The 25,453-nt window shown below is 50.7% G+C and overlaps 8 protein-coding genes across 9 annotated transcripts in view; 4 read left to right on the top strand and 4 right to left on the bottom strand.

Annotated features, from left to right (window-relative positions):
• The window catches only part of H310_05052 (hypothetical protein), a gene marked incomplete at both ends in the record, with an annotated part of 2,697 nt that extends 1,475 nt beyond the window's left edge, over positions 1-1,222 (bottom strand). Inside the window, 2 exons of the mRNA XM_008869663.1 lie at positions 58-349; positions 397-1,222. Of these exons, the coding sequence (XP_008867885.1) occupies positions 58-349; positions 397-1,222 (1,118 nt within the window). The remainder of the gene's footprint in view (positions 1-57; positions 350-396) is intronic.
• An 87-nt stretch (positions 1,223-1,309) lies between these two features.
• Positions 1,310-4,015, bottom strand: H310_05051 (hypothetical protein; the record flags this gene model as incomplete). Its single annotated transcript, XM_008869662.1, has 9 exons — positions 1,310-2,574; positions 2,639-2,911; positions 2,970-3,137; positions 3,188-3,327; positions 3,370-3,416; positions 3,468-3,496; positions 3,548-3,616; positions 3,663-3,840; positions 3,926-4,015. 9 exons carry the CDS (start codon positions 4,013-4,015, stop codon positions 1,310-1,312), a joined length of 2,259 nt encoding a protein of 752 aa, XP_008867884.1.
• A 195-nt stretch (positions 4,016-4,210) lies between these two features.
• Positions 4,211-5,121, top strand: H310_05050 (hypothetical protein). The gene has a single exon (XM_008869661.1). The coding sequence runs from the start codon at positions 4,225-4,227 to the stop codon at positions 4,864-4,866; it is 642 nt and encodes a 213-aa protein (XP_008867883.1). The 5' UTR covers positions 4,211-4,224; the 3' UTR covers positions 4,867-5,121.
• A 356-nt stretch (positions 5,122-5,477) lies between these two features.
• On the top strand, positions 5,478-7,476 carry H310_05049 (hypothetical protein). The gene has a single exon (XM_008869660.1). It carries the CDS (start codon positions 5,485-5,487, stop codon positions 6,361-6,363), a length of 879 nt encoding a protein of 292 aa, XP_008867882.1. The 5' UTR covers positions 5,478-5,484; the 3' UTR covers positions 6,364-7,476.
• H310_05048 (hypothetical protein) lies at positions 5,486-7,479 on the bottom strand. The gene has a single exon (XM_008869659.1). It carries the CDS (start codon positions 7,471-7,473, stop codon positions 6,451-6,453), a length of 1,023 nt encoding a protein of 340 aa, XP_008867881.1. The 5' UTR covers positions 7,474-7,479; the 3' UTR covers positions 5,486-6,450.
• A 235-nt stretch (positions 7,480-7,714) lies between these two features.
• H310_05047 lies at positions 7,715-10,054 on the top strand. 2 transcript variants are annotated; one of them, XM_008869657.1, is made up of 5 exons: positions 7,715-8,193; positions 8,243-8,875; positions 8,924-9,427; positions 9,482-9,599; positions 9,648-10,054. In XM_008869657.1, the coding sequence occupies exons 1-5, from the start codon at positions 7,795-7,797 to the stop codon at positions 9,857-9,859; spliced, it is 1,866 nt and encodes a 621-aa protein (XP_008867879.1). In that variant the 5' UTR covers positions 7,715-7,794; the 3' UTR covers positions 9,860-10,054. The 2 variants fall into 2 exon arrangements, with proteins under 2 accessions (XP_008867879.1, XP_008867880.1); XM_008869658.1 differs by having other exon boundaries at positions 8,924-9,599.
• A 216-nt stretch (positions 10,055-10,270) lies between these two features.
• H310_05046 (hypothetical protein) lies at positions 10,271-15,228 on the top strand. The gene is made up of 13 exons (XM_008869656.1): positions 10,271-10,695; positions 10,754-10,912; positions 10,965-11,165; positions 11,265-11,372; positions 11,415-11,453; positions 11,505-11,717; positions 11,768-12,250; positions 12,309-12,456; positions 12,516-12,596; positions 12,650-12,706; positions 12,759-13,485; positions 13,547-14,090; positions 14,152-15,228. Exons 1-13 carry the CDS (start codon positions 10,351-10,353, stop codon positions 15,145-15,147), a joined length of 4,101 nt encoding a protein of 1,366 aa, XP_008867878.1. The 5' UTR covers positions 10,271-10,350; the 3' UTR covers positions 15,148-15,228.
• On the bottom strand, positions 15,225-25,324 carry H310_05045 (hypothetical protein). Its single transcript, XM_008869655.1, has 28 exons — positions 25,296-25,324; positions 25,186-25,229; positions 25,051-25,128; positions 24,900-25,010; positions 24,801-24,842; positions 24,717-24,755; positions 24,577-24,672; positions 24,430-24,531; positions 24,277-24,375; positions 24,135-24,236; positions 23,991-24,089; positions 23,839-23,940; positions 23,686-23,793; positions 23,521-23,619; positions 23,372-23,470; positions 22,937-23,316; positions 22,748-22,892; positions 22,066-22,698; positions 21,857-22,009; positions 21,622-21,807; positions 20,420-21,559; positions 19,516-20,376; positions 17,293-19,461; positions 16,885-17,240; positions 16,644-16,827; positions 16,401-16,596; positions 15,975-16,351; positions 15,225-15,929 (listed from the first exon to the last, which is right to left on the bottom strand). Exons 2-28 carry the CDS (start codon positions 25,207-25,209, stop codon positions 15,261-15,263), a joined length of 8,649 nt encoding a protein of 2,882 aa, XP_008867877.1. The 5' UTR covers positions 25,210-25,229; positions 25,296-25,324; the 3' UTR covers positions 15,225-15,260.
• Between the last annotated feature and the right edge of the window lie 129 nt (positions 25,325-25,453).

The following is a 25,453-nucleotide window of genomic DNA, read 5'->3' as shown; positions in this document are numbered from 1 at the left end:
ACATGCACGGCACACTGGGAACAATTGAGGATATTTGATGGACCGAGCAGCAATTACCTGGGATGAGTCATGCTACCGCCCGCCGACAACGAGTATGCGGTGGAGCCTGTCGGCGTGGCAATGATGATACCATCGGCGCTTATCTTGGTCAACGCAACGTCGTCGCAGAAGCAATCCAACTCGACTAGAGCGGCCGATTGCCCGCGGTCAATAACTACCTCATTGAGCGCATGGATCGGCATGGCAACGCTTTCGACATGCGGGGTGTTGTCAGCGCGGATGATGGTGCAAATGAGGCGCTGTCGCAGTGACATGTGGAATCCGCCTCGAATGAGTTGCGTCAAGTGCTCTGCCGCGAACCGGATTAGGTGCTTCCAATAGCACAATTCACTCTACCTTCGTACCGCGAGACGTCGAAGGGCGTGAGGAAGCCGAGCGACCCCATCGCAAACGAAAACACTGGCGGTACATTTGTCTTGAAGAGAGACGACACCCACAACACGGTGCCGTCGCCACCAAATGACACGACCAAGTCGATCTCATGCTGCTTTGTGAGCCAGTCCTGCGAATCGGTCCATGTAACTGTTCCGGCAAGGCCTTCCTCGTCGTGTACTTTGGGCTCGAGGAACACTCGCATGTGCTTATCATGCATGAGCCATGCGGCAACCTCACGCATCGTCCGCGAGACGTTGGGTTCGTTCGGCTTCTTTACAAGAAGAACTGCTGTCGGCGAGGTGTCCCACATCAACTGGACGTTGTTCTTGGCTCGGCATTGCGTCTGAATCGTGCGATTAAGTGACGTGAAGACTTCACACTCTTCGTCGCTGCACTGAAGTAGGCGGAAGGAAGCGCGCTTGGCTTTGATCATGGACGGAATGGATGGCGCGTTCGTCAGGTCCTCGACGAGGGTTGAAGCGTGTTTCGATCGGGGTGATTGACCCTTGCTTGGGGGATTCACAAACGTGTCTGCCATTTCACGGAGCTCCGAGTTGCTGCGCGTGCGACGCACCATCGTGGCAAAACTCGCTTCGTACTCGACACACCGACGCAGCCAGTACTCCTTTTCGTCCACGACGTTCTTTAGCTTTTGCTCGAGCTCCAGCACGCGCGCTTTCAGTTTGGCAGCTTTTACGCAAACGGGCGACTGGTCCTCGCTCTCCTGCGCCTCCAGTGCCGCCAAGAGCTTTTGGAGACTCGACGCAGCATCGCGGATTTCATCCATCTTAGGCTTGATCAAAACCTGAGCAAGGAAATCTCGTATTTTCAACGAATCAAATTGGCCAATTTCCTTTAAAGCGATTTGATTGGTTCATTGGTGACCAATAGAGAACTTAACTGCATGTCCATGCGACATATTGAACACAGAGACGGGAGGCGGCTGGCTATATAGCATTCGTCGGCGAGTGACGGCCCCTCTCCAATGCTTCTGGATGAGGACTATGGCATAGCTGCGCTCGATACCGACGCTCTGGAGCAGGTGATGGAGAGATCCAATGGTCCACTTTTCCACTTGTTTGGAGAATGTAGACACAACGATAGTGCACTCCATGGCCGCAGTGCAAGTGACGAGTATATCGGACGGGGCTGTCGCATGCAACTGAAATGCCAAGACGCATTCCTTCTTGGTTGTGTCCCACAGCTTCATCGTGTGATCGTGTCCAACAGAGAAGACAAAGTTGTGTTGCTGAGGGATCCACCGTAAGAATTGAATACCACCGAAGTGTGCGTCTTCGACGAGCATGTTGGTGCGTTTTGTTTCAGCATTCAAAATACGAAGGACACCGTACTGCACTCGCTTCTCGCCCACGGCTACCTGGCTTCCAAAGCACGCAAACTCGGCACATGTCGCCTTGTGGGTCAGAGGAACGTCCTGTCGTGTACAGCCTTGACTTTTACTAACTGCAACGAGCTCCATTGTGGCCGGTGTGACATAGCCATACGTGATGCAAAAGTATGGCAGACTAGGGCTTGTTGCGATCGTGGCAATGCGACGCGGACACACCAACGAGTGTGTTGGTAGCTCGACCACGGTGCCGTCCTTTCGAACGGCGTAGACCATGATCGCGTGGTGCATGTCGGAGAGAAGGAGCCATGCATTTTGTCCAAGGAACGCGACTTTCCGAATGGCAGTCAAGGACGTCGCCATGCGCAATTGGGTCGTCGTTACTGCAACGGGTTTCAGTGGCGCGGCTTGCCTCGGCAGCGAAGTTTTGAGCTTTACTGGTTCGGCATCAACAGCAGGATTCACAATCGAGACAGAGTCCACGCGCAGCACGCCAGTTGCCAAACCGAAGTAGACCCATGAAGACTGGGAAAGGGGTCGCAATGAGGTCGCCTGGCCTAGCATCGTGGAGTTCCCATACCGCCCGTCCTCAGTTGTAGTCCAAGTGGCCATCGCGACGGTGGCAGCATCTGATAGAGTGTGCTCTGGGAGTTGAAAGAGCCGCTTGGTTGTTGTAGAGCCAAAACCAGGACCGTGCACTGTTCGAAAGCATAGACACTGTGGAAGACTTGCAACATCATGCACGACATGCGGGACTCTATGGCGGTACATGAGCGTTGGAGTGAGTTTTGCTAGGAGCAGTGTATGTGAGGTCGTCGTAATCATTCTCGACGGACATTTGAACCTTTGGCCTACCTGTGGACACACGGCATGCAGCGGACTCAACCATGCCGTCGTCGTTGCTACATCGACAAGTGTACGAGCCACACATTGCCTTGGTGAAGAATAGGACCTTCAATGAGCATGAACGGGTCCCTCGCAAACCAGGCGAATTCTCTGGGATCGCCACACCATTAAAACACCACGTGTAGCCGTCCGTTTGGTCAGCCACGACTGTCATGAACGCACTTCGACCCGGGAATAAGACTATATCCGGGGGTGGATGCCGGCGAATCGACGGAATGTAAGCTATGTGAGCACAGCATCGATTTGTTACACCAAGCAATCCATGACGAAGGATTCGTACTTTGATTGGGATCGAGGCCACGAGCTGCTTTCTTGGCCCGCATCAGTGCAAAACGACGTCTTTCGTGGGCTGCATCATCGAGCATTTTCACTTCTGCTTCTCTCTGTAGCTCACGAAGTCGAGCTTCTTCCACGACTCGAGCTTCGTCCAGTTTTTGCAATGCCTCCACTGTTGACCGCGTAACCATGACCGTGTTTGGATGTGCATGTATTTCATACCTTGCTCAAATTCATTGCGCGGTGAAAATAGCACTCGCAGACGCTCCAAACCACCCAAAATCTCGATGCAGTCTCCAGCGTTTTCCTGAATTGCCCGAATGGCTTTCATCACGCCCTCGAGACTGTCCGCGAACCCAAATCTACCCCACGGAATTGGTACCAGGGTCCTCTTCGCCACCCACCTCGTGACAATGCTCCGGACACCTTCTACAGCAACGGCTGTATGTAGCTACTTGACCAGTGAAGAGAAATAAGCATTCAATGCCTGGACATGACGTACCAGCACCATATCCATGAACCGAGGGTGACCTGGAGACATTTGTGCAAGATCAAGTGCCTGCACGAATTGGCAGAGTGTACCTTTTGCGTCAGCTAGCCGTCGCTTGAAGTGCGGATCTTCAAATACCCCAAGGATTTGTCGCAGCATTTCTGGGTTTTACCTGATTGAGGCCGACGGACACTCGCGAAGGCGTACCTGTCGCTGTGTCCACGTCAACTTTCTCCATTTCTCGCAATCGATCATTCGGCGTCGGATGGGCATATACGTTTCGCGTAGACACTCCACACATCCTGCATCGCACGTGCTGAGTCTTGACGTCAAGAGCGACATTCTTGCTTCCACACACAAGACAGTCGTACGGATGCTCCTTTGCCTAGCATGCATGATGCTCGCGCTCAAATTCATCTCACTTCCCCCTGCTTCGGATAATTCTCGTCATGCATGTAACACATGCATACCTTTGCATCCACCACCAACGCTGCCCATTTCACATGTTCTTCGAGTGCTGCTCCGCTGCTGTCGGCCGGCGGCGTTGGGTCTTCCCGCATGACTCTTCGGTTTGGCAGTTACAATGTGAACAACAATCTGGCGGATGATTGGCCTAACTCGCCGTGTGCTGAATTCTGATTCGCTGAAATCTCAATACTCGAATTGGATTGGATGATTCTGGACTGCTTGCGTTCTGATTGGCCGATCTATTTTGATATATATTCCCGACGGGCACCAAACATTCAAACGGCGCAGAGCGGAAATCGCCATGACGTATGCGGAGTACGTGCATGGATGGCTGAGTTATGCAGCGCTTGTGATTCATTTCGTCGTGGAGAAGATATGGACTACGGTTGGCGTGCCGACACCGTCGTCAGCGTTGGCTCCTGCGGGGGACGACGACAAGGATGCGTCCCACCTACTCCTTGGAGGAGGAGCGTACTCCCGCTCGTCGTCGTCCACATTAACTCCGGAATCATCAGAGAATGATAGTACCATTGTGATAATCCACCATGGAAGTGTGGCCCAATTCTGCGGTGTCCCTGAAGTCGACGAGATTGTTCAACATGCGACGTTGGAAGAGTTCTGCACCCCACCACCACAGAACAACCAAGAACTACTCGAGTACATTGACGGATACGTGGGATGGCTCACATCACCGCGACAAGACATGAAGCAGACGCAGTCCCGACGCGTCAGTTCTGTCAAGAATGCCAAAGAGTTCATGCAGTGGCTGAACAGTGAGCCCGAAGAGGAAAAAGACGACCAGTTCGAGAAGTCGTCAAAAACTCAAGTCCTCGGAGCGAGCGACAACCAGGAAGAACCTGAAGTCGACGGTCATGAGGCATTGAAGAATGGATTTGACGCGACAACGGCGCCGTGGTCTACGGAGATGTACAGCGTCGCCTAAGCTACGACGTGCATACATAAATCCATCTTCGTGCATTCGATGATGACTTGAACGAGCACCTTCAAGTACAACCTAGTCACACGCCCACACAACGCGTTCGTCGCAGCTCAAGCCCAGTTCACTCCACACGGACCATGGAATGTGCGTCGTTTGCTAAGGTTGTGTCCTCAGCTCTGTGGACCGCATTCGCGATCGTCACGCTTGCCGCTACTGGCCCACTTGCGATGCCGCCATCTAGTTGACCTGTGCAAAAAAATGTGGTGACAGTTTCACAAATCTTTTTCAACGCCAAAATCGACGCAATGTCACAACCAAGATATGCATGATCTCATGTTTAAACATTACTATGCAGGCCATGCACGAGCTACACTTAAGGAGTTCGATTAGACCGAGGGATTCCCTAGAGCACCACCTGTGAAGTCATCTGCTGCGGGATGCCCTTAGCAGAATTTCTTCATGGTTAAAGTACAATCGTGCGGAAAATTCCAACAACCAGGTTGGTCGTAGAGTACGATTAAGTGTAAGTTTGAGGGTGGAAGTACTTGATTTCATTATGTCGTTTCTCCTGTCTTCCTTCGACAAGGAAGCTCTATTTTTGCGTGCCGCATACTCTTTGTGATGGTGGTGGCAGAAGGTATGTCGACGGCACGCGTCGCCGACGCGGTGGGAGCACGTGACACCGCCCTTCAAGGAGGCTTCCATATCGCGCAAGGCCACTTCACGTACCACTCCACTCCCGACGCAGACAACAGCATCTTTGAACACTTCCACCGGTCTGCTGAATCCTGGGCACTGTTTACGAAGGCGATTGAAAGCTCCACACCACCTGTCAAGGTGATTTACTTCATTCGACACGCCGAAGGCGAACACAATGCGGCAAAGGTTCGATATGGAGCCGACGTGTGGTTTCGAGACATTGCCTGCACAGATACGTACTTGGATGCCTTACTTACAGCCAAAGGTGAAGCTGCAGCCGTCGTGACCGCCGGTCGCGTCGAAGCCGAGATCGACCGTGGCATGCCGCTGCAAAAGATCATCGTTTCTCCCATGCGGCGGACACTGCAGACCGCGACATCGATTTTCCGGCGACAAATCGGTCACGTCCCGTTCGTGGCGATGGAATTGTGTCGGGAAACCATCGGCATGCACACGTGCGACAAACGGAGCCCGATCTCATTGCTGGCACCACTGTTTCCATCCGTCGACTTTTCACACATTCAAGACGATGCTGACAAACTGTGGCGATCGGACACGCGGGAATCTCTTGACGATATCCAAGCACGCGCCGTGGCCTTCCTTCGTCAGTTGCATGCAGACGTCCCCGACACTTTCATCGCGGTGGTGTCGCACGTCGGCTTTATCACGGCATGTCTTAGGGTACTTCACATGCCTGAATACCGCGTGGGCAACTGCGAACTCGTGCCCGTCGTTCTGGATGTGCATGGCAACCACAGCACCTCTCCAGAAGTCGTCCCTTACGACGTAACCATCTCCTAGCACAGCACGACCTCCACCGAGTTGGACACTGCAGGATAATGCAGCAATGGCCATTTGAGGGAATAAGTAAATGATTGGACGGCAGTCTTAAGAAAGTCCAGTGTTGAATTGCCGAAATGCGCACTTGAAGCATTTGACCCAGTGCGCGATGACCACTACGGCAACAGCCAGAAGCAATGGAGACGCACCGAGCAGATCGTCGTCGACGGTGGTGAGGCTGGCGGATGACGGGTTGGTTTGCGGCAGTGACGAGTTCATGACTACAACTACGGGCACGACCTCGCAGTTGATCGGTTTGTAGCTTGGCATGCCGAGAACTCCCATGCACGCCCGAATGAAGCCTCCATGGGACACCACCGCCAAGTATGTGTCAGGCACTGTGTGAAAAACGTCTTCGAGGAACTCGTGGCATCGCGTGTGGATTTCCTCTGAGGTCTCGCGGTGATGTGGGTGCCACAAGTCGTCGTGGGGTGACTCGATGAGACTCCAGTCAACGTGAGGAAAGTCTCGGATAAGTTCCGTCGTCGGCCGTCGTTTGTCGCAAGTGTGGACTCCGAGCGTCTCCCGCGCCGATTCGATGGCTAGGACAGGCAATTGTGTTCTTGGCGACTTGATCGATGTTGACGAGGTGAGATTAAAGTAGAGGTTGGCTGTTTGGACAGTCCGGGTCAGCGGCGACACGAGGATGCGATCGAGGGGCATCCCCGCGTCGAGTTCCATGCGCATATACACGGATCGTCTAGATGCATCTCTGACACCAGCTTCATTCAACTCCGCGTCCAAGTAGGCGTCATCCTTGGAAACTGAAGCATCCCATATCGGCGTGCCGTGGTGTTTTTCTGCTGCATTATGATGGCCTTCAGCATGTCGGATGAAATAGAGCACTTTAACATCGTAGGCTTCGACGGCGAGGGAAGATATGCTCTGCATAAACGTCTGCCAATTCGTGGGGATGCGATGGTACCGCTCAAATAAGTGTGGCGTTTGGCTTCGCAGCAGGTCTTCCGTGTGTGTTGCTTCATATGCAAAGAACCCATCCACGCTGCGGAAGTACATGTTTGGCGGCGGCGGGGCCCCCGCCGCCGCCGTGGCATTCTCGGTTGCAGGCATGGCAAGAAACTCAAATTGGGTTTCTTTTACTCGTAAGATATTAATCCATAATTTATCCAAGTTAAACTGTGATCTAAAAAGGCCGCCGCAGCAGTTTTTGACGTCATCTTATTGGCTAAAATGTTAGTGTCTATATATATCCCTCAATGAAACGGCCGTTCAATATCACGTGGCATTCCGGATAACAAGACAGTGGGTACCGGTTAATATTCACATTATCCGGACACTCGCTCGTGGTCGAGAAAGACCTCATCGAACGACGCAATGTTCGTTTCCTCGGCAATTAGCGGCGATTAAGACGACTAGCACCATATAATCCAAATGACGTCCGCGACGCAGCAATCGACGCTTCGAGTGCTGACCGACCCAGGTCTCTACCTGCTCATTAACGCCTATAGCAATGGTCTTGAGTTCAAGCACTGGACCAGCGCAGACCACGCAGCGTATGCGGGTCACCTGTACATCTTGCAGACTCGAATGCGCGAAGGCCTCGAACTCGCTTGTACCACCAACGCCATGGACTGGGCAGCGTGCAACGGTCACATGGAGCTTCTCAAGTGGCTGCACAACCACCACGATCGAGGATGTACATTTCGGGCGATGGACTGGGCGGCAAACCACGGCCGACTGGAAGTAGTCCAGTGGTTGCATGCGAATCGTACGGAAGGGTGCAGTGCTGGTGCCGTGGATAACGCTGCGTCTGGTGGGCATCTCCATGTGGTATGTGTGTCACTTCCGAAGCTTGAATCGTCTGACGTGGAATTCAAAGGTCGAGTGGTTGCTGACCAACAGAAGGGAGGGTTGCAGTGTCCACGCTATGGACAGTGCGGCCCGACATGGCCACGTCGATATGCTGGAGTACCTGCATGAGCACACGTCGGAGGGATGGACGATCATGGCGATGAACGAAGCGGCGGGGTACGGCCACTTGGCTTGCGTGCAATGGCTGCATGAACACAAGGACGAGAACGCGGCTCTGTTCAAGGCCAGCGACAGCGAGTTCGACGAAAGTGCAGCAGCTTCGAAAGCAAGTGTCTTGGAGGACTTGTTTGGCGGGGATGATGCGTACGAAGAGGAGTTTGATGAGACTGCGTTTGCGACCGAGTTGCCATACATCCCCGACCTGGAATTTATTGACGAAGACCATTTCGACCGAGCACATTTGGATCACGACGTCGTGGAAGACAAGGTGATGCTCGGGCCGCTCGATATTGCGGCGTCCAAGGGCCGGCTCGCGGTCGTTCAGTGGCTGCATGCCACTGGGTACCCCTGCACTACCTACGCCATGGACTCGGCGGTGGGAAACGGCTACTTGGAAACGTTCAAGTGGCTGGCAGCCCACCGCACAGAAGGATGCTCGACAATGGCCATGGACGTTGCCGCCGAGAACGGCCACTTGGAAGTAAGCGTCGGGTTGTGGGAAGGGGAGCTCAAGCATCTGCTGTTGTAGATGGTGCAATATCTGCACGAATTTCGTTCGGAAGGCTGCACGTACGACGCGATGAACCATGCGGCTCGCAATGGTCATTTGGAAGTTGTGAAGTTTCTACATCAGTACCGACGAGAGGGTTGCACCACGGCCGCGATCGATGGCGCCGCAGAAAATGGCCATCTCGACGTTGTGGCATGGCTGTTCCGCCATCGAAACGAAGGATGCACGACCGAAGCCATGGACAAGGCTGCGTCCAAAGGTCACTTGGATGTTGTGCGATGGCTTCACTTTGACGCCCACCAGCACTGCACGACGTGTGCGATGGACTATGCTGCGGAAAACGGCCACCTCGACGTTGTTCAGTTCTTGCACGAGCAGCGCACGGAGGGGTGCACGACAGAAGCAATGGATGCGGCGGCATTTCAAGGCCATTTAAATGTTGTCCAGTGGCTGCATTTCCATCGATCAGAGGGTTGTACGGAGCATGCGATGGATGGGGCGGCCGAAAGCGGGCATCTTGACGTGGGTTTCGGTGCATTTGTGTGAGAAAGCAATGGCGGACTGATGAAGTGGTAGGTGGTTGAGTGGCTGCACTGGAATCGGTCCGAGGGGTGCACGACAGAGGCCATGGATCGGGCAGCGCGAAGTGGCCATTTGAAAGTTGTGCAATTTTTGCACAAACATCGCCACGAAGGTACGACTGCCATGGTGCCAACATCAAGTTGTGACATGGGATGGACAGGGTGCACTGTGAACGCAATCGATCGAGCTGCTGGCAACGGGTACTTGGACACCGTGCAGTGGCTTGTCGAGAATCGGGACGAAGGGTTCACTGGCGCCGCCTACGAACAAGCCGATGACTACGGGTACACCAACGTGATTCAGTACCTCACGTCGCTGCAAGAGGCTGAGGATGCACTCGAAGATGAAGACTTCATTCATGTAGCGGGCTAAGGATCCATACACATATGTGCTGCGAGTGAATCCTCGTGTGCATGTTGGCCGGGACACCGATTGGCATGCAGTTATCGAGGCAGTGAAGTAGCGCGGGTGGAACTACACAGTAACGTTATTCCAGTGTTGCTCCTTTGAGACGGCTGAGGATGGTGCTCGCTTCTTGCTGGTGTGCAGAAGGTGTGCTTAGCTTTAATCGAAGTCAAGTTGAGCTGTCGCCACGTTGGCGGCCACGATAGCACGGTTGACTACCCGATTAGGGCTGTGTCACCCAAGCGAGGAGTGGAAGAGCAGGAGAGTGGGGCGTCCGCTTGGCACCGCGGTGTCGATGACACGAGGGGTCGCGCGCGACAGAAAACACCTTGCCATTTGTATGGTGCTGGTGGTCGATGACCAACATTCTGGTCCACTGTGGCTGGCACGGTTCGAGTTGCGAGGCCGGCATTGTCGGCGGGTCAGAGGACGCAGCGTCACACTGGTAAAGCACCAATATGGAGCCAGATGCATCACACGCTTTGCCCACTACGGCATCGTCATGTGCGATCCGCGTGGTGGTTCGTGTGCGGCCGCTTAGCCAGAAGGAGAAGTCGTCGGGACGAGGTCCCGTGGTGGAAGTTACCAAGAACTCGGTGCATGTGCGACAACCATCCACCTGCGAAGACATCGACAATGACACGAATCCACCGCGAACTTTTGTTTTCGACCATTGCTACGGCAATGCGCTGTCCACAGGGAATGACGACCGTGTCCAGGTTGCGCTGTTTGAGGAGATCGGGCGGGACATCGTCGCGAACGCGTTCGACGGGTTCAACTGCAGTGTGTTTGCCTATGGACAGGTTCTATCGCGACCGAATTTGCTTCATCTGATGTGGCTTCTGACGTGGCTTGGGATAGACGGGCAGCGGTAAGACGTACACCATGGTGGGCGACAAGTCGGAGAACGGCAAAGGTCTCATTCCGCGCATATGCGAAGCTCTCTTCGACGCAATCGACAAGGCGCGGGCCAAGGACAGCTGCTCCGATGACCAGCACAAGACCATTTACAGCGTTCATGTACGATGGTTTTGCGGAAACACAACGTTCCTCATGCGATTGCCGATGGTAGATGAACTACTGCGAAATTTACAAGGAAAAGGTCAAGGATCTATTGGATGACTCCAAGGCACCACTGCATCGACCAGGATCGCAGCCGCTGTCAGCAGTCGACGTCGAGTGTTCGTCCCGACCACTCAAGATCCGCGAACATCCTGTGCATGGTCCGTTCGTGGAGGGATTGATCACGCGGCCGGTTGGTTCGTATGCAGAGGTAGGTGCACGTTGCTCCACTGCATCGCCTGTGAAGACCCCATGGACGAGGTGTGCGATGGATCGATCGATGGCTGAATCGTCGATTTCACGGCCGTAGATCGAAGAAGAACTGGTTGCCGGGCAAAAACTGCGAACGGTCGCTGCGACGCTCATGAACCCCACTTCGTCTCGATCGCATGCAATTTTTACCATCATGTTCACCCAAGTAAGCCAAATTGGCTGTCACAACAACTCTGACAATTTACAGACACGAGTGGACCCCATTACGTTGAGTGCCCATGAAAAGGTGTGTGCAAATGCATAACGCAGAGGGAGTGACTCGTTGGGGCGGCTGTAGACATCCAAGATTTGTTTGGTGGATTTAGCCGGATCCGAGCGAAGCGACACGTCCGGCACGTCCGGAGAACGTCTTAAAGAAGCATCGATGATCAACAAGAGCTTGTTCACGCTGGGGCGAGTGATTTCGTCGCTGGGGGCCAAGGAGCGCATCCCATATCGCGACAGCACACTCACGTGGCTATTGAAGGAATCGTTGGGCGGGAATGCAAAGGTAGCCAAGAGTTTGAACGTGTCGCGACTCATTCTGATTCTACTTGAAAGACAACGATGCTCGCGATGGTGAGCCCGGCGTCGGAAAATTACGATGAAACTCTAAGCACACTGCGGTACGCCGAGTCGGCGAAGAAAATCGTGAATCGGGCTGTCGTGAACGAAGACGAAAACGCGGCCATCATTCGGCAACTGCGCCAACAAATCGAGGACCTCAAGGGGCAGCTCATGGGCACCATGCGCCGACGTAGTTCCGAAACCAGTGCTGGTCTTGTCAAATCCTTGTTGGAGCGTGAAGAAATGCTCGGTCAGCTCCAGCGGGATGCGAAGCGGCAGGAAAAGTGTCTGCAATTGCCAATCGCGCACCCAAGTTTGATCAATTTGGAGGAAGACTTGCTCGAAAATGAACCGTTGGCTTACGCGCTGGAGCCTGGCCTGACCGTTCTTGGGGCTGACCCGACGGTGGTACTAGGGGAGTCCGCCGTGACGGGATCTCCGCGATCGCTACATCGAGACTCATTTTTAGAGGGTGTGGTACGAATTCTCGTTTTGCTCTTTTCGCTAGTTTATTTGCATCGACCCACATGACTAGGTCCTCAACGAAGCCGCGAATCCTTCTGTGCATCTAATCCATCTGACACACGACGCTGCATCTCTGCTTCCAGTCCACATAAAAATCCTCAACGACAACGGTTTTATCACGCTCGAGCCGTCCCCATCGGCCCTCGTCCTCGTCAATGGTGCAGTGTCAAAGAAATACTTCATCAAGTAAAATCGTTGACTATGCGGACGTGTGCAGGTGCGCCGATTGAAAACTTTACACCGCTCAAGCACAGAGACCGCATTCAACTAGGCGCCTCGCATGCATTTCGTGTCTTTGGTACGACAGCAAAGCTCTTCATTTCGGTTCAATCCAGTAATCGTCATCATTAGTTCCTTCGGAGGCTCTTAGTCGACGCCACACGGCCAAGACTGATACTCAAATAGAAGGTTCGACTTGCAAGAATCATGTTCGGTACGCGCTAAATGAATCTGGTCGTAGAAGCGAATGCCTTGTGCATTCAAGCAGATATTCCGTATCGATTCCAGCGCGAGGCGACAAGCGACGTGTCCATTCTGTCTGTCGATGGAAAAACCGCTGGGATTACGTGGGAGCGACCATTGTTTCTGGAGCGACTACAAACGTTGCGCGCGTACAACGCAGACCTGATAGAAAAGGAGACGTTGATCTCTATGTTGGGTCTTCCTGCTGTGTGCGCTCCCCCAACGGGTGAAGTGGACGACCCAGTTGAAAAGGAAGCCGAAGGAAATACTCAAGAAGTCGAAAATACCTGCCACGAAGAGACACCACCGACGGCAGATCCAGCACAGAAAACAAATCAATCCCCCCATCTGACCGTGGAAATTCCACCTTTGGCGACGTGTTTTAAGAATGACCCAGGGGACCCGTTTTTCCAGATCCGATCAAATACTATGCGATCGATGGGCCAAGCGCGACTATATGTTGCCTTAGACTTATCAAGCGTGGTACCGACGTCGTGCCCTACCATCGACAGAGTGATCACGGTTTTCGACCCCGTTGGCTTGCACATGGCGTCCATAACGCTGGAGCTCGTGACGGAAATTTACAAAGCAGTACCAAAAAGCCCAGACTTGGTCCAACATACGATCAAAGTGTCGTGGAAGGAACTGCGATTCCACACGGTCCAGTCTCCCGAAGGAGTGTACATTTCGTATTACGGGTGGGGTGTTCCTCGTTCCAATCAGGGGTGCGTATTATCTGCCTACGAAAAACGTTGGTGTTTCTCAGTCCTGCCGTTTATACGCTAGAGCCACGCCGAAAGCAACAAGCTCCACGGGGGTATTTGCATTAGCTCATCGAATGTCGTTCAACGTTCATGCCCCGAAACGTCAGCCTCTCATCGAGGTTTTTCGTGATCAATTCTTGACCTTGGACGTGTGGGGCTGGGGTAAAGTCCCCGCGTCACCACCGTCCGTGCAATCGTCGCCGTCGTCCGTGCTGTCGTACCTGTCTGAACCAAGTAGCGCAACTCCTCCCAGCCGAAGGCGGCAGTCCAAAGTCGACGTGTTTGTGTCCGTCGATGTCGAAGAGCGCATGCCCGATGGGTTGTACGCGCCTGTGACGGTGAAGGAGGACGGAACGTTGCGACTATCACAATACACGTCGAGGCGGCTGGTTGTTCGAGTCGTGCAAGCGGACCAACAGCCATTTTGCATTGGCTCGATTGCTCACATTCGCATTTCCCCCCAACAAGCCATTGGACACTCGAAAAGCGTGTCACAGTTCGAAGCGGCTTCGGCCTTGGGGTCGGCAACGCTTGGAGGATTCTTCAAACGCTTTGGAGCAAAAGAAGTACGCCGATTTGGTTTGCAAGACTTTTAGTGATGGTCTCAATATGGGTTGATCATTGTAGTCGCCAAGGCCATCGAGTGAAGACTGGGCAGCGTGGATAACCTTACCGCTTCGAGGCCCTGTTCAAGTCGATAGAGAAGCGCGGTCGGTCGTGTCCGTGATGAAGTGGGACGGCAACGCTCGTGAAACAGTTGACATGCGAGGCCAGCGCCGCGTGTATCGCATTGCGTTGGCCCTCGAAACTACCTTATCATGTGTGCCAGTGGTGCTATCGACGAAGTTTACGGCCAAGGTGCTGGTAAAGATGAAAAAGGAGACGGCGTGGTGGGCTCGTGAGCAAGTAAGTCGCATGCATCGCTTGGGACACTGGTTCTCCGTGGATGTTGGCCAAGATATGACTCCTCCGCATGAGGTTGTCGCGGAAAAACTGCTGGATCATTACGGAAAAGGCATGGAAAGGTTGCACGCAGCGTTCAACCTCGAACGATATCGACAGCAGGTTGCAACTGAAGCAGCTCTGCACGGCGAAGAAGGCTTGCTTCGAGTGAACACTTCTCCTGGATTGGAATTTGTGCTGTCCCAAGTGTCAGGAGAGTGGACGATTGCAAGCGCGACCAGGCAAGGCGCCGCGGTCCACGTCATGTCTGGGGTTGAGATGAATCAACCAGCGACGAATGCATTCAAACACCACATGACTCATACAATTACCTATCCGTCCCATTTGGACCCGTTCGCGGGCGAATTGAGCGGGTACCTCATGCTCAGTATGTCAGCGTCGTCATTGTGGAATCGTCGGTGGTTTGTGCTTCAGCGCCCGTTACTGTATTGCTACAAGACATTCGCCAAGAGGGACATCATCGGGGTACTCGACATATCCAAATGCACGGTCGCGATCGACAAAGACGCCCTGTTTCCTTTTTCGTTTCGCGTGACAAGTTTGGTGGAGAAGGCTCCAATCACATGGCAATTGCAAGCGTCCAGCGCAGATGAAATGATTGCGTGGAGAAATGGAATAGCCCCTGTAGCTTTGGTCGAAGATCGAAAATCGAAGTCCTAGCTTGTATGCTCTGCAAGAGCCATTTTTAACAGAAAACAATGACGTTGTAATGAAAACTATGAGCGAAATAACTCAAAGCAGTCAACATGTACCAAATGTATTCATTCGTTGGCTCATTGTACTATACCTTCGACAGCCTTTTCCGTAGGAAGGCCCTTACGCTTGGGGAGCCAGGACATGTCCTTGGCGAGAAGCTTTTGGTACGCAAACGATTCCGTCCCGTTCATGCTCGTGGATGGCTTTGAGTCCAAGTACATGATGAAGAACAGGTAATTCCATAGGTTGTGCTCTTCTTCCGTATGGCGTTTGAAGTTGTTCGTGAGCCCTCCGAGGACTCCTCGGTACTCGATGTCGTCTTTCGCGTCGTTGCACACAAGACACGTGTTCATTTCAATTTCGAGCTTGCGTTCGGACGACTCACGTAACGACGTGAACGAATCGATGATGATACCCATGATCAAGTTGATCAACAGCACCAGAATGAATATGTAAAACGCCAAGTCAAACATGAGACGCTCGTGGAACATCGTGCCGGAGTTGTAATCCAGAGGGTGCGATAGCGTGTTGGAGATGTAGTCGCCAATACCACCGCCACTGAGCAAGCCATAGTGGATGAACGTAAAGTAGCATTGCATCAGGGACGAACACTGGAGCACCGACGCGCTGTCGGTCATCAAATCCTGGTACCGGAAAAACCCGATGAGCGAAAACAAGTAAATCACAATCGCTCCAAACGCCAGAGTCACCGAGAGCGGGGCAACGTTTGACGTGACTGCTTTCAACTACGATACGATAGTCAATCTAGAGAAGTAGAGATGAATACCTACGATGTTGGACAGCCGTGCGTTGATGGCTAGGATGTCAAGCAAAGGGAGCCCATACCACAAGAAACACGAGTATCCAGAATCGTGAGCAAGGCCCATGAAGGCACAAAGCGTGTACGTGGTAAACACGTAAAAGTTGCCCCGAGTAACCGTGTCAATGATCGCGTTGAACCAGAACAGCATGTTCGAGCCAAGGCCATCCGAACTCTTGACTTTTTCGCCTTCGATATAAGAAAAGTGATAAATGTCGCCAATTTTGCGAAGCGAAAGCACAATCAAGACTGCAATGTACGCCCCCGACACTTTCAAAATCACAAACGTAACGTCGTCGTCGAAACCATACTCCATGATGATTACAGCGAAAATCGCCAACCACCCGACTAGAAGTACAATATTAGGAAAATTTGCAAATATTGGATTTAATCATACCAATAGTGTACCCAGCGGATCCAACAGCATCCCAAATTTCGAGTTTGATGTCGCTTCTGGACATGCGCCGAAGTTTACTAGGTCGAAGCAATTGTCGCGCATACGAAAACGTAGTTTCAGTGATCACGTTGTACAGCCACAAACTGCTGCACAAGATACAAAACACGCCTCCGAGGACTGATATGAACCATTCAATCTAACGAGGACCAAGTGATGCGATGAATGCACATTCATGCATCGTACCCAGATGTGAACGACCGGCTCTGCAGTGTCGGGGTTGATCGCCAGCCCGAGCACCATCACAAAGTTGATATAGAAGCCGACAATAAACATCCACCATCGAAGCATTGTCTGCCACTCATTCATCCAGGCGTACTCGACATTGGAAGCAAGCACGTGTCGCGCGCGCAGCTCTTCGGCAAGGTTTCTACACACATTCCAAACAACGAATAAGATGGCGTTGTCATATAAATGAAGTACACACCGAGCGTCCGTGGAAGTAAATGCAGCTAACGCATTATCTTCGCCGAGGTTCATGATATCGAGTAAGCGTCTCTTTTCGGGTTTGCGAAGGTACTTGGCTTCTTTAGGCTGAGGGAAGTACACTCGGATGGCGGAATCGCCTCGGACAATCTCGACACTGATGACTTGTTTGGCAAAATATTCCACGTTTTCGTTGTCCAGCTTTATTTCGTCCCAGTGCTTGGAAAACTGGGTCAACATGTCGTTTTCACTTGCGGTGGCTTTTGACAAGAGCGAATACACCACACGCAATAGTTCAATCGTCTCAGTGAAGTACGCCTGAGCCAAAGCTAAATCTTTTGTCCCCTTTCGCAAAACCTATAGAGATGGGTTAGGAAATGATCTGTTCTCAACAAGGCAGAGCACTCACCTTAATCTGGGATCGATTTCCTGAAATCACATCGAGTAACAATTGCGGACGCAGCAGCTCGGCCAAGTGATTGTGAACGAGGTTGTCCGTTCGACCTTCACCGAGCGACAGCAATAGCTCATTTGCCCGGTGCTTCAGTTGCGACAGGGGAAGCGGGTATTTGCCGTTTTCACATTGAATCTTTCCCAAACTTAAGTCGGCGCACAGACGAGGGACGACAGACTCAACGAGATATTGCTGATTGTCCAGGCACGGGCCTTGACACACTTCGCTCAAAAACACCAGTGCACTGGTCAGAATCTCAATAGCTGCCAGCGAAAACATCCCTTCAGCTTGGTTGCAAATGCGTGACATGAGGTTGATGACGGTATCGATAACACTGCGGCTGAAGCGGCTACTACGCATAGCATGCTGCCAGTTTGCGTGGTGTCCTTCACACAACTGTTGGAACAACTTGAGTGTCACGACAGTGACTTCGTGCGAAATGCCACCGACGTGTGACGTCAAGAATTGGAACAAGTGCACTTTCTTGGTGTCGTCGAGAGCATCATAATCGTTAAACAATGCGTCTTGGCCTTCCTTGAACCCATCCGCCAGCAATTCCGAGATCAAATCCATGGCCAGTCGACTTTTCATCGGGCTCATAGACTCCTTCAAGCTTTCCCCCACACACCAGAACACGAGAGATGTCGCGTTTGCCTTGACAGCGGTGGAGATCATCTTTTTCCACTCGAGCCTCGCGTGCAACAGGAACTTGGCGTCGTCAACGTGGACATCTTCAGCAATTTCCCGTTTTGAAGCTAACGACTGGATGAAGACACGAAGGCCCAACGCGGAAGCCGACGACGATAGAGTGATGAGTCGAACAAGAGACTCCATGAGCGTTTGCATATCCAAAGGCTCGGCCTTGCTCGTCCACTTTTTGTACGCAATATGGATCAGTGAATCATGCACTTCTACCGCATTGACGTCCTCTTCTTCGTCGTCTTCGCCGGGCATTTCCAATGTGTAATAGTTCTTTCCGTTGAACTTGCGCTCGTTGAGTTTCGTCGTTGGGTTGGACCCTGGCAACTTTATTTGCTTTTGCAGATACGTTTTCGGCCATGACAATGTCTTGGTTGTTGTCTTGACGTCGTTCAGCTCTTGCTGCTCCATGATCAGTGCCAACAAATCTGGCTGAACGCGAGTGGTCTGCATTTGGATCAAGTATTTCGCGACAGCTTTCAAATGACGAAAGTCAGGGTCATCGTCCGCGGTGGCATGGGGGATCTTCTTCGTCGACAGGAGAACAGCATACGGAATTCGCTTGTGCGCATCATTGTAGAGCAAGTATGGCGCCATGTTGTCGACCAAGAGCTTTCCAGCTTCTTTGTAGAATTGGGATTTGCAAGGTTTGAGATTTGGGTCCATTTCACTGATTACCGGTGTGGCAAATCGAGGGTCCTCGTACATGTATTTGATTTCCCTGAATGCCAACGTCACTTGAAGCATGTTGGAGCACGATGAGGGAACTTCTAAACGTTTCATCATGTTGTCCAAACGTTGTTCGGCATTCGAACAATGAAAGTGATGTTTGGATGCTACATCCTTGAGCAATGCAGCGATCTTTTTCAGGATTGGACCAATTGCCACGTGAAATTCACGGACTGCCGCATTAGTGGCCCTGTACTTGATGGACAATGCATTCCAGGCGCGCACAAACGGCAAGATCCCAATAAGCAAGACGGATTCATTGACGTTGCTTTCCAAGTGTCGCAGGCAATATTGAAACGCGTCGATCGTTTTAGGCAATTCGGTGTTCATCCATGCTGTTTCAACATCACTTTCAAAGTACATGGTCTTGATCAACTGGAGACTTGCCCGTTGTGCATCACCTGAATCGGTGGCATGCGACAGCAAACTCACCATCCAGTCGAGGGGCAACAATGCCTTGCTTTCGAGATGGCCGTAGATACTCTCATTCGTCGAGCCATTGGCCACAATGCAGATGATTTCAAAGATGTGGTACGTTGGTAGCCTTGGTACTGAACTTAGGTCAAAGTTGGAGTGGAAGAGAAAAACCATCGTTTCACGTTTCCATTCGTCACTGTTGGATTGACGAAGCATCCGCAGCACACATTGACCCGCATCGTCGCTATTGACCACATGATGTAGCAGAGCGTTAAAGATCTATGAACAAATTGATCATGGAACTGGCAGATAGATACCAGTGGTTGCTTGTACCTTTGTAAACCGACCATCCACATCGACATACGCTTGCTTGAGCAAAGTAGTTACAACTTTGGACACCCTTCCGACCAAGCTAGATCGTGCGTGGAGCAACGGTACCATCACGTTCAACAGAGCGACGCACAAATCCCCCGTCAAGTAGGGAGCAAGTCGGTGAATGACCTCCAACATCGAGTCAATCAACGCCACTCTGTCTTCCAGAATCTTTTCCTTTGACTGGCGAAACAAAAACAGCGATTCGTTGTCACTCAGATCGATGCGATCAACAGTAGTCAAGTAGTACCGCCATTCCGAGGCGAGGATATCATTGGTTGGGACAACGAACATGTTCTTGGCAAGGGAGTCTTCAATGTAAGCAATGATACGACTTGGGACATTCGCCAAACGTAGAAAGACGAAGTTAGTCTTCGCAAATTCAGACATCCATTGGTTGATCTTCTGCGCAGCACGCTGTAAACCAGATTTAGGCGACTTGGCCTTCTTTCGGGCTGTTTCCGAGTCTTCTGACTTGCCTCTTACTTCAACATTTCCGTGGACGACATGTGCACCGCCATTGAAAATCAAGTTCGCATCTGAAAATACTTCCAGCAGTTTGGGATGGTCCAAAGTTTTTAGTGTTGAACACAACAGCTTGTCGTTGTCTAGCCAAGGAAACGAATGATCCGGGAGGAGCTCGGATAACGTCATAAACGCTTCTTGAGCGACAACTTTATCATCGTGGTTGAGGAGGCGCGACAAGAAATGCACGATGGGCTGTTTGAAGTCAGGTTTCAAGCCTTTTTGAGATTTCGCAACGATGGAAAACCGTGTCAATTTTCGTGCCAGTGGAATTAATCGGCGAAGGCATAAAATCACCTACAAACATTCTCAACAAAATAACTCCACAATTGCAACGTACTGACGACGTCCCAGTCGATTGTTGGGACAATAAGTTGAATGGGTCATCTTCACGTTGTGGAGAAATGTCGAACTTGAGGTCCTCGTCATCCCATGCCATAGCAACTGAATACAACACTTCGATGGCTTTGGCACACTTCCCCTTTTCGGATGTATAGAATCCCCCGTTGATCAATGTTTCCATCGTAATTAAAAGCCGTTCAATAAATCCAAACATGGCAGGCGTTTCTTGCTTCGTCGGTGGCACGAGTTTGGACTGGATGAGCATATCCAGTCGTTTGAATTGACCAAGCGTCAGCTGCGATTGCTGTTCGCGGACGTCCAAGTAGAGAGTTGTCAATTGCACACATTCTGGGACTTGATACGCTGGCACGCACAAAAGTTCGAAAAGTTCGAGATACAAGGAACGGATAGGGAATGACAATCCATCGTTGCACGCGCCATCCATCAGAAGTTCAGGGGGGAAGTGGTCGCGAAAGAGAGGTCGTGTATCAGCATTGTTTCTGCACAGAGCTGAAACAAGCTTGAGGTGATGGAGATACGAGATCATCCACGAATTGATAGCATCATTGGCCACGGTAGTTCTCTCGAAGGCATTAACAATGTCTTGAAGTGGAATTGCAATGGACGTATCGTCCGACACGACGCGCAAGGTTCCCATTGAAATTGCTCGCGAGCGATTGAGTAGATTCTTCGATTCTTTTCTTCCAGAGCACGAGTCATTCCAACGAACCCATACTTCACCATCCTTGGTATACGATTTCGCCGCCATAGTGTCCCAGTTCTTGAGCCACATTTTTGCAATTGCGATTTCATGATTGTAGAGTTTGTACGAGATGAGGGGGTCACTTCGGCTGGCGTTACTGAGGGAGATCAAGAACTGCGCCTTGTTCGTCCAGATGAACGTGTCGAGTTGAGTGTCCGTGTTTATAGCTTCCAGTAGATACGCCACAGTACGAGTGTTTTTTCCGATCATGCTTGTCAAGATCGTTCTTGCATCCACGTATTTCGAAGCATATTTAATGTCCAAGCCAGACAAAATCTTGATTTTTCCAATGGGATGTTCGAATTGCTCAACAAGGTAAGCTTCAAACGATTCGTTCCCGACGACCAACAGGCGCATGGCTTTGAAGAAATGCGACTAAACATGTAAAATTAATTGACATTATGGGACAGATACCGTTCGAAGCATTGGCAACGTACCAGCACTTCGTCGTCCAGGGAAATAGAGCGAAACATGGATGCAGTAAGAAACATAGCGTCCAAGAATATCACTTCTGAGCAAATACGTTGAATGCGCTCTGCAACGCCAAAAAGGTACGGATTTTCCATAAGCTCGCATACTTGTCTGCTTGCAACAAGAGCATCCTGAATGCTTTGACGCAAAGTCTAGGTACATTTTGAGATCAAAGCCTGGAGGCAGGAATGACGATGACACCTCTTGAGTAGCCTGGTGAACTCCTAAGTCCATTTCGTTTTGAACAACCTTCAAGAACGCCTCTCTCCATGAGCAGACATGGTTTATCTTTTGGATAAATCCAGATTCGATAGGGTCAAGAGCAAACCAAGATTCGAAGCGGTTCCAAACAACCTAAACCGTATTTGAGACCGAAAGTGTTACGAGGAGACATGACGTTGACATATTACCTTGTTCTCTTGAGTGTTCAGGCACCATTTGTTGCCACATGCTTTGCAAATGTGGGACAATTGAAAGAGCTTGTTGACCATGTAATTGTCATGGTTGTTTTCTTCGTCAATTGGCGCGTTTTTGTCTTTTGAATCAATTTGCAACTTCGCGACACGGCTGGTCACTGACGAGTTCACCAGAAGCGCCCCGATTTGTTCGGTCTTTGAACAGGGACACTCAATTCCCAAGAGAAATCGAGACACCACGTGGCGCAATTCGTAGGAAGTTCCATCGGATGCTTTTTGCAATTCAAAAGCTGATAGTGCATCCATCCTCTCCGACTTTAGCGTCAAGGACGCGGATGTGGAAAGCGGAAATTGGCGCAAACCATCTCCAGAAAACCAGCAGGACCCTCGCACAATGCTGAGAGGGTGGTGCAACAACGGATCGTATGTACAATGCAGGGCAACATATAGCTTGATGTCGTCGATTTTGTCCACCAAATGCACAAGCTTGGGCTTGCGATTTCCTTTGTACAATTTTGGGATGCATGCGCTCATGAGTTGCACCTCTGCGTTCGTGACCAAATCTTGGCTGACAACCGGGGAGAATTGAATCCACGAATAGTTGGACGCGAGATTATCCAGCGACGCCTACATATTTCGAGGTGAAATTCAAAGGAGAACTTTGAGAAGGCTTTACATTCGTCATGCTGTCATCTGCCATGGGATTCACTCGCAAGTACTTTTGCGATTTGACGTGAAATAGTTGAACAATTGTGTCTGGTTGAACAACTTCTTTCGAATGCAACATTTGGGCCAATTTCGTCGAATTTCTCTTCTTTTCGCTATTCATGTACCTTCAATCAAGGTAACTACATGAAAACCGCACCGTTCGTGTTCGGAATAAGGGTCAATGACTTCATAGTATGGATGGTTCGTCGATGTCATATCCACGTGGTCATACGCCAACTGCGGATGGATGCAAAACACGCCATCGTCCCATTCGCCATTGGCCACAGGCGATTTCAAAGTCGTACAGACGAATCCATCGCATCCAAGGATTTCATGGTCTGCGCCAAGATTAAGCGTGATATAATCTCCAATATGCAAGAGCTCCGGGGAGGAAGACGACACTTGAGGGGCTTGCAATGGTTTGGCCATGTTGTTTGACGACAGGCTCTTAACAACGTTGGCTTGATGTTTCACATACAATTTTTTCCCGAACTCCATCTTCTTGTAGATTGCCAGCGAAATGGCCGTGTAACCACTCTATAAATATATATAAGAAATTTTCGGTGAGGTGAATATGATGTAGTGTCTGTACTTTATTTTGAAGCTGCAAATTAGCGCCATTTTCAATCAGCAATTCCGTTGCATCATGATTGAGGTTGATCACAGCTTTCATCAACGCCGTACTGCCCTCCTACAGTTATTTGTGTTAGTACATCGCCGAAATCCTACCTATATACGTACTTTGTCCATTTCATCGACTACGGCATTGTGTTCCAACAGTAGTTTGATCATTTTGACTTTGTTGTGCATTGCGGCTGCAATAAGGGGGGTTTGACCATCCTAAAAGTTTGATATGCAGTAAACATCTAATTGTCGGCATAAAATTACACAAACGAGTACGAGTACCTTGTTCTTGGCGTGGATATTTGCACCTTTGCTCAAAAGGTAATTTACAACAGATACGCTTGACGAAATGACTGCAGTGATCAACACCGTCTCGGCTGAGTACTCATCCTGGCAGTAAGTGGTAAGATGCGCACCGAGCGATGACCAGCTTACCGTGCAAGCATTTTCAAAGTCAGAGTTGGCTTCGACGAGGCATTGGACAACTTCAATGTCAACGCCATTGCTGATAGCCAAATGTAGTGCTGTCATGCCAATCTATTTATCGCATGTTATTTTCGATATTTGCCAAGAGATATGCTCTGCACCTGATTCCGTTTTGTAACATCAGCTCCGCACACCAACAATTCTTGCACAATGTCCAAGTACCCATTGCTTGCGGCCAGCATGAGAGGAGTTTGTTTTTCCTATTAATAAGTGAGTTTGTCAAGTATTCATGAATCAAGTCTTACTTTGTTTTCGACGTTAATGTCGACATTTTCCACCGCCAAAATCGTCTTTACCGCCTCGAGTTTGCCCGATTCGCATACTTTATGCAATACCGAATCTCCATCCTATGTGACATGAATTGACTGAGATTTGTGACATAGCTACCATTGTAATTGCGAGGACGTCGCAGGTCGCGTGCAACAAAAGCTTCATTGTCTGAATTTGTCCTTTCGCAGCCGCATAATGAAGTGCCGAGTGCCGTTTCTACAAAGGATAAGCGTGAACCATTGTCAATTGTCACCATGACTTGATTTCTACCTCGTCCACCACATTGGGATCGCACCTCTCTCTCAAGAGTAGTTGGACAATGTTGTGATCCCCAGAGAACACAACGGCTTGAATCAGTGCAGTGCGCCCTTCCTGCATACCACATGAGAATTCAATTCCATAAATGTTTGTGCATACTTTGTTTGCCAAATTCACATCAGGCTTTGGCTTTTGTTGCAGAAGTTCGGCCAGTATTTTCGCGCTTTCCACAAATGTCTTTTCCCCTCGTTTGGACTGTTGCAGGAGTCAGAACACGAGAGAGAAAACACTAAACTTACATGGCCAATGTTCGTTTCAGTCGTATCCTGATTGAAGCTCTAGACAAGATTGCATGCAAATATCCCCAAAACGACTTAACTCACTTTGACTTCACCACGTGCGGCCACCATCAACGCAGTGTCTCCCTACTCAAATCAATTGTTAGCACAATATAACTTCAAAAGAGAAATCAGGAGATATACATCTTCATCCATCGCATTCACGTCAAACTTTAGTTCCAAGAACCAGTGTACAATGGACGCATCTCTTCCGGCAGCTTGGACAAATGACCGCGCAAGTGCGGGTTTGATTTCCTACTCGTTGTTCAGTGTTATTTGTCTGGCATTGTTATACCTTGTTATGGATGTCAATGGGACCTAGAAGACGCTTTACTTCGTTCAGGTTGCGCGCCACGACTGCAGCAATGAGGTCCTACAAGTGCACAAAGCGTGTCAGTTCTGATGTCACTTTGACATTTTGTGTTCCTACCGACTCAAAGGATTGACCGTCCATCTTCAAGCAGGACAAGCTTGCTACATGCACATATCGGTAAGTTCCGCCGCATCGCCTACGCGTCGCAATGCATGTACCATGCATACCTTGACAACTTACGAAATGACTGTCGCCCCTCGCGAGCGCGGGGACAAAATGGGCAGAGTCCGCAATTCATTCAAATCCTCCAATCAAAACGTCAGAATCGGGCGATAGAGTATCTTGACACTCAAATCCCCTCGTCAATTAGGCTATCACCATTTGA

The sequence above is a fragment of the Aphanomyces invadans genome (assembly GCF_000520115.1).
Source record: "Aphanomyces invadans strain NJM9701 unplaced genomic scaffold supercont1.8, whole genome shotgun sequence".
In the NCBI taxonomy this organism is placed as follows: Eukaryota; Oomycota; class Saprolegniomycetes; order Saprolegniales; family Verrucalvaceae; genus Aphanomyces; species Aphanomyces invadans.
This window is presented reverse-complemented; position numbering and strand designations above follow the sequence as displayed.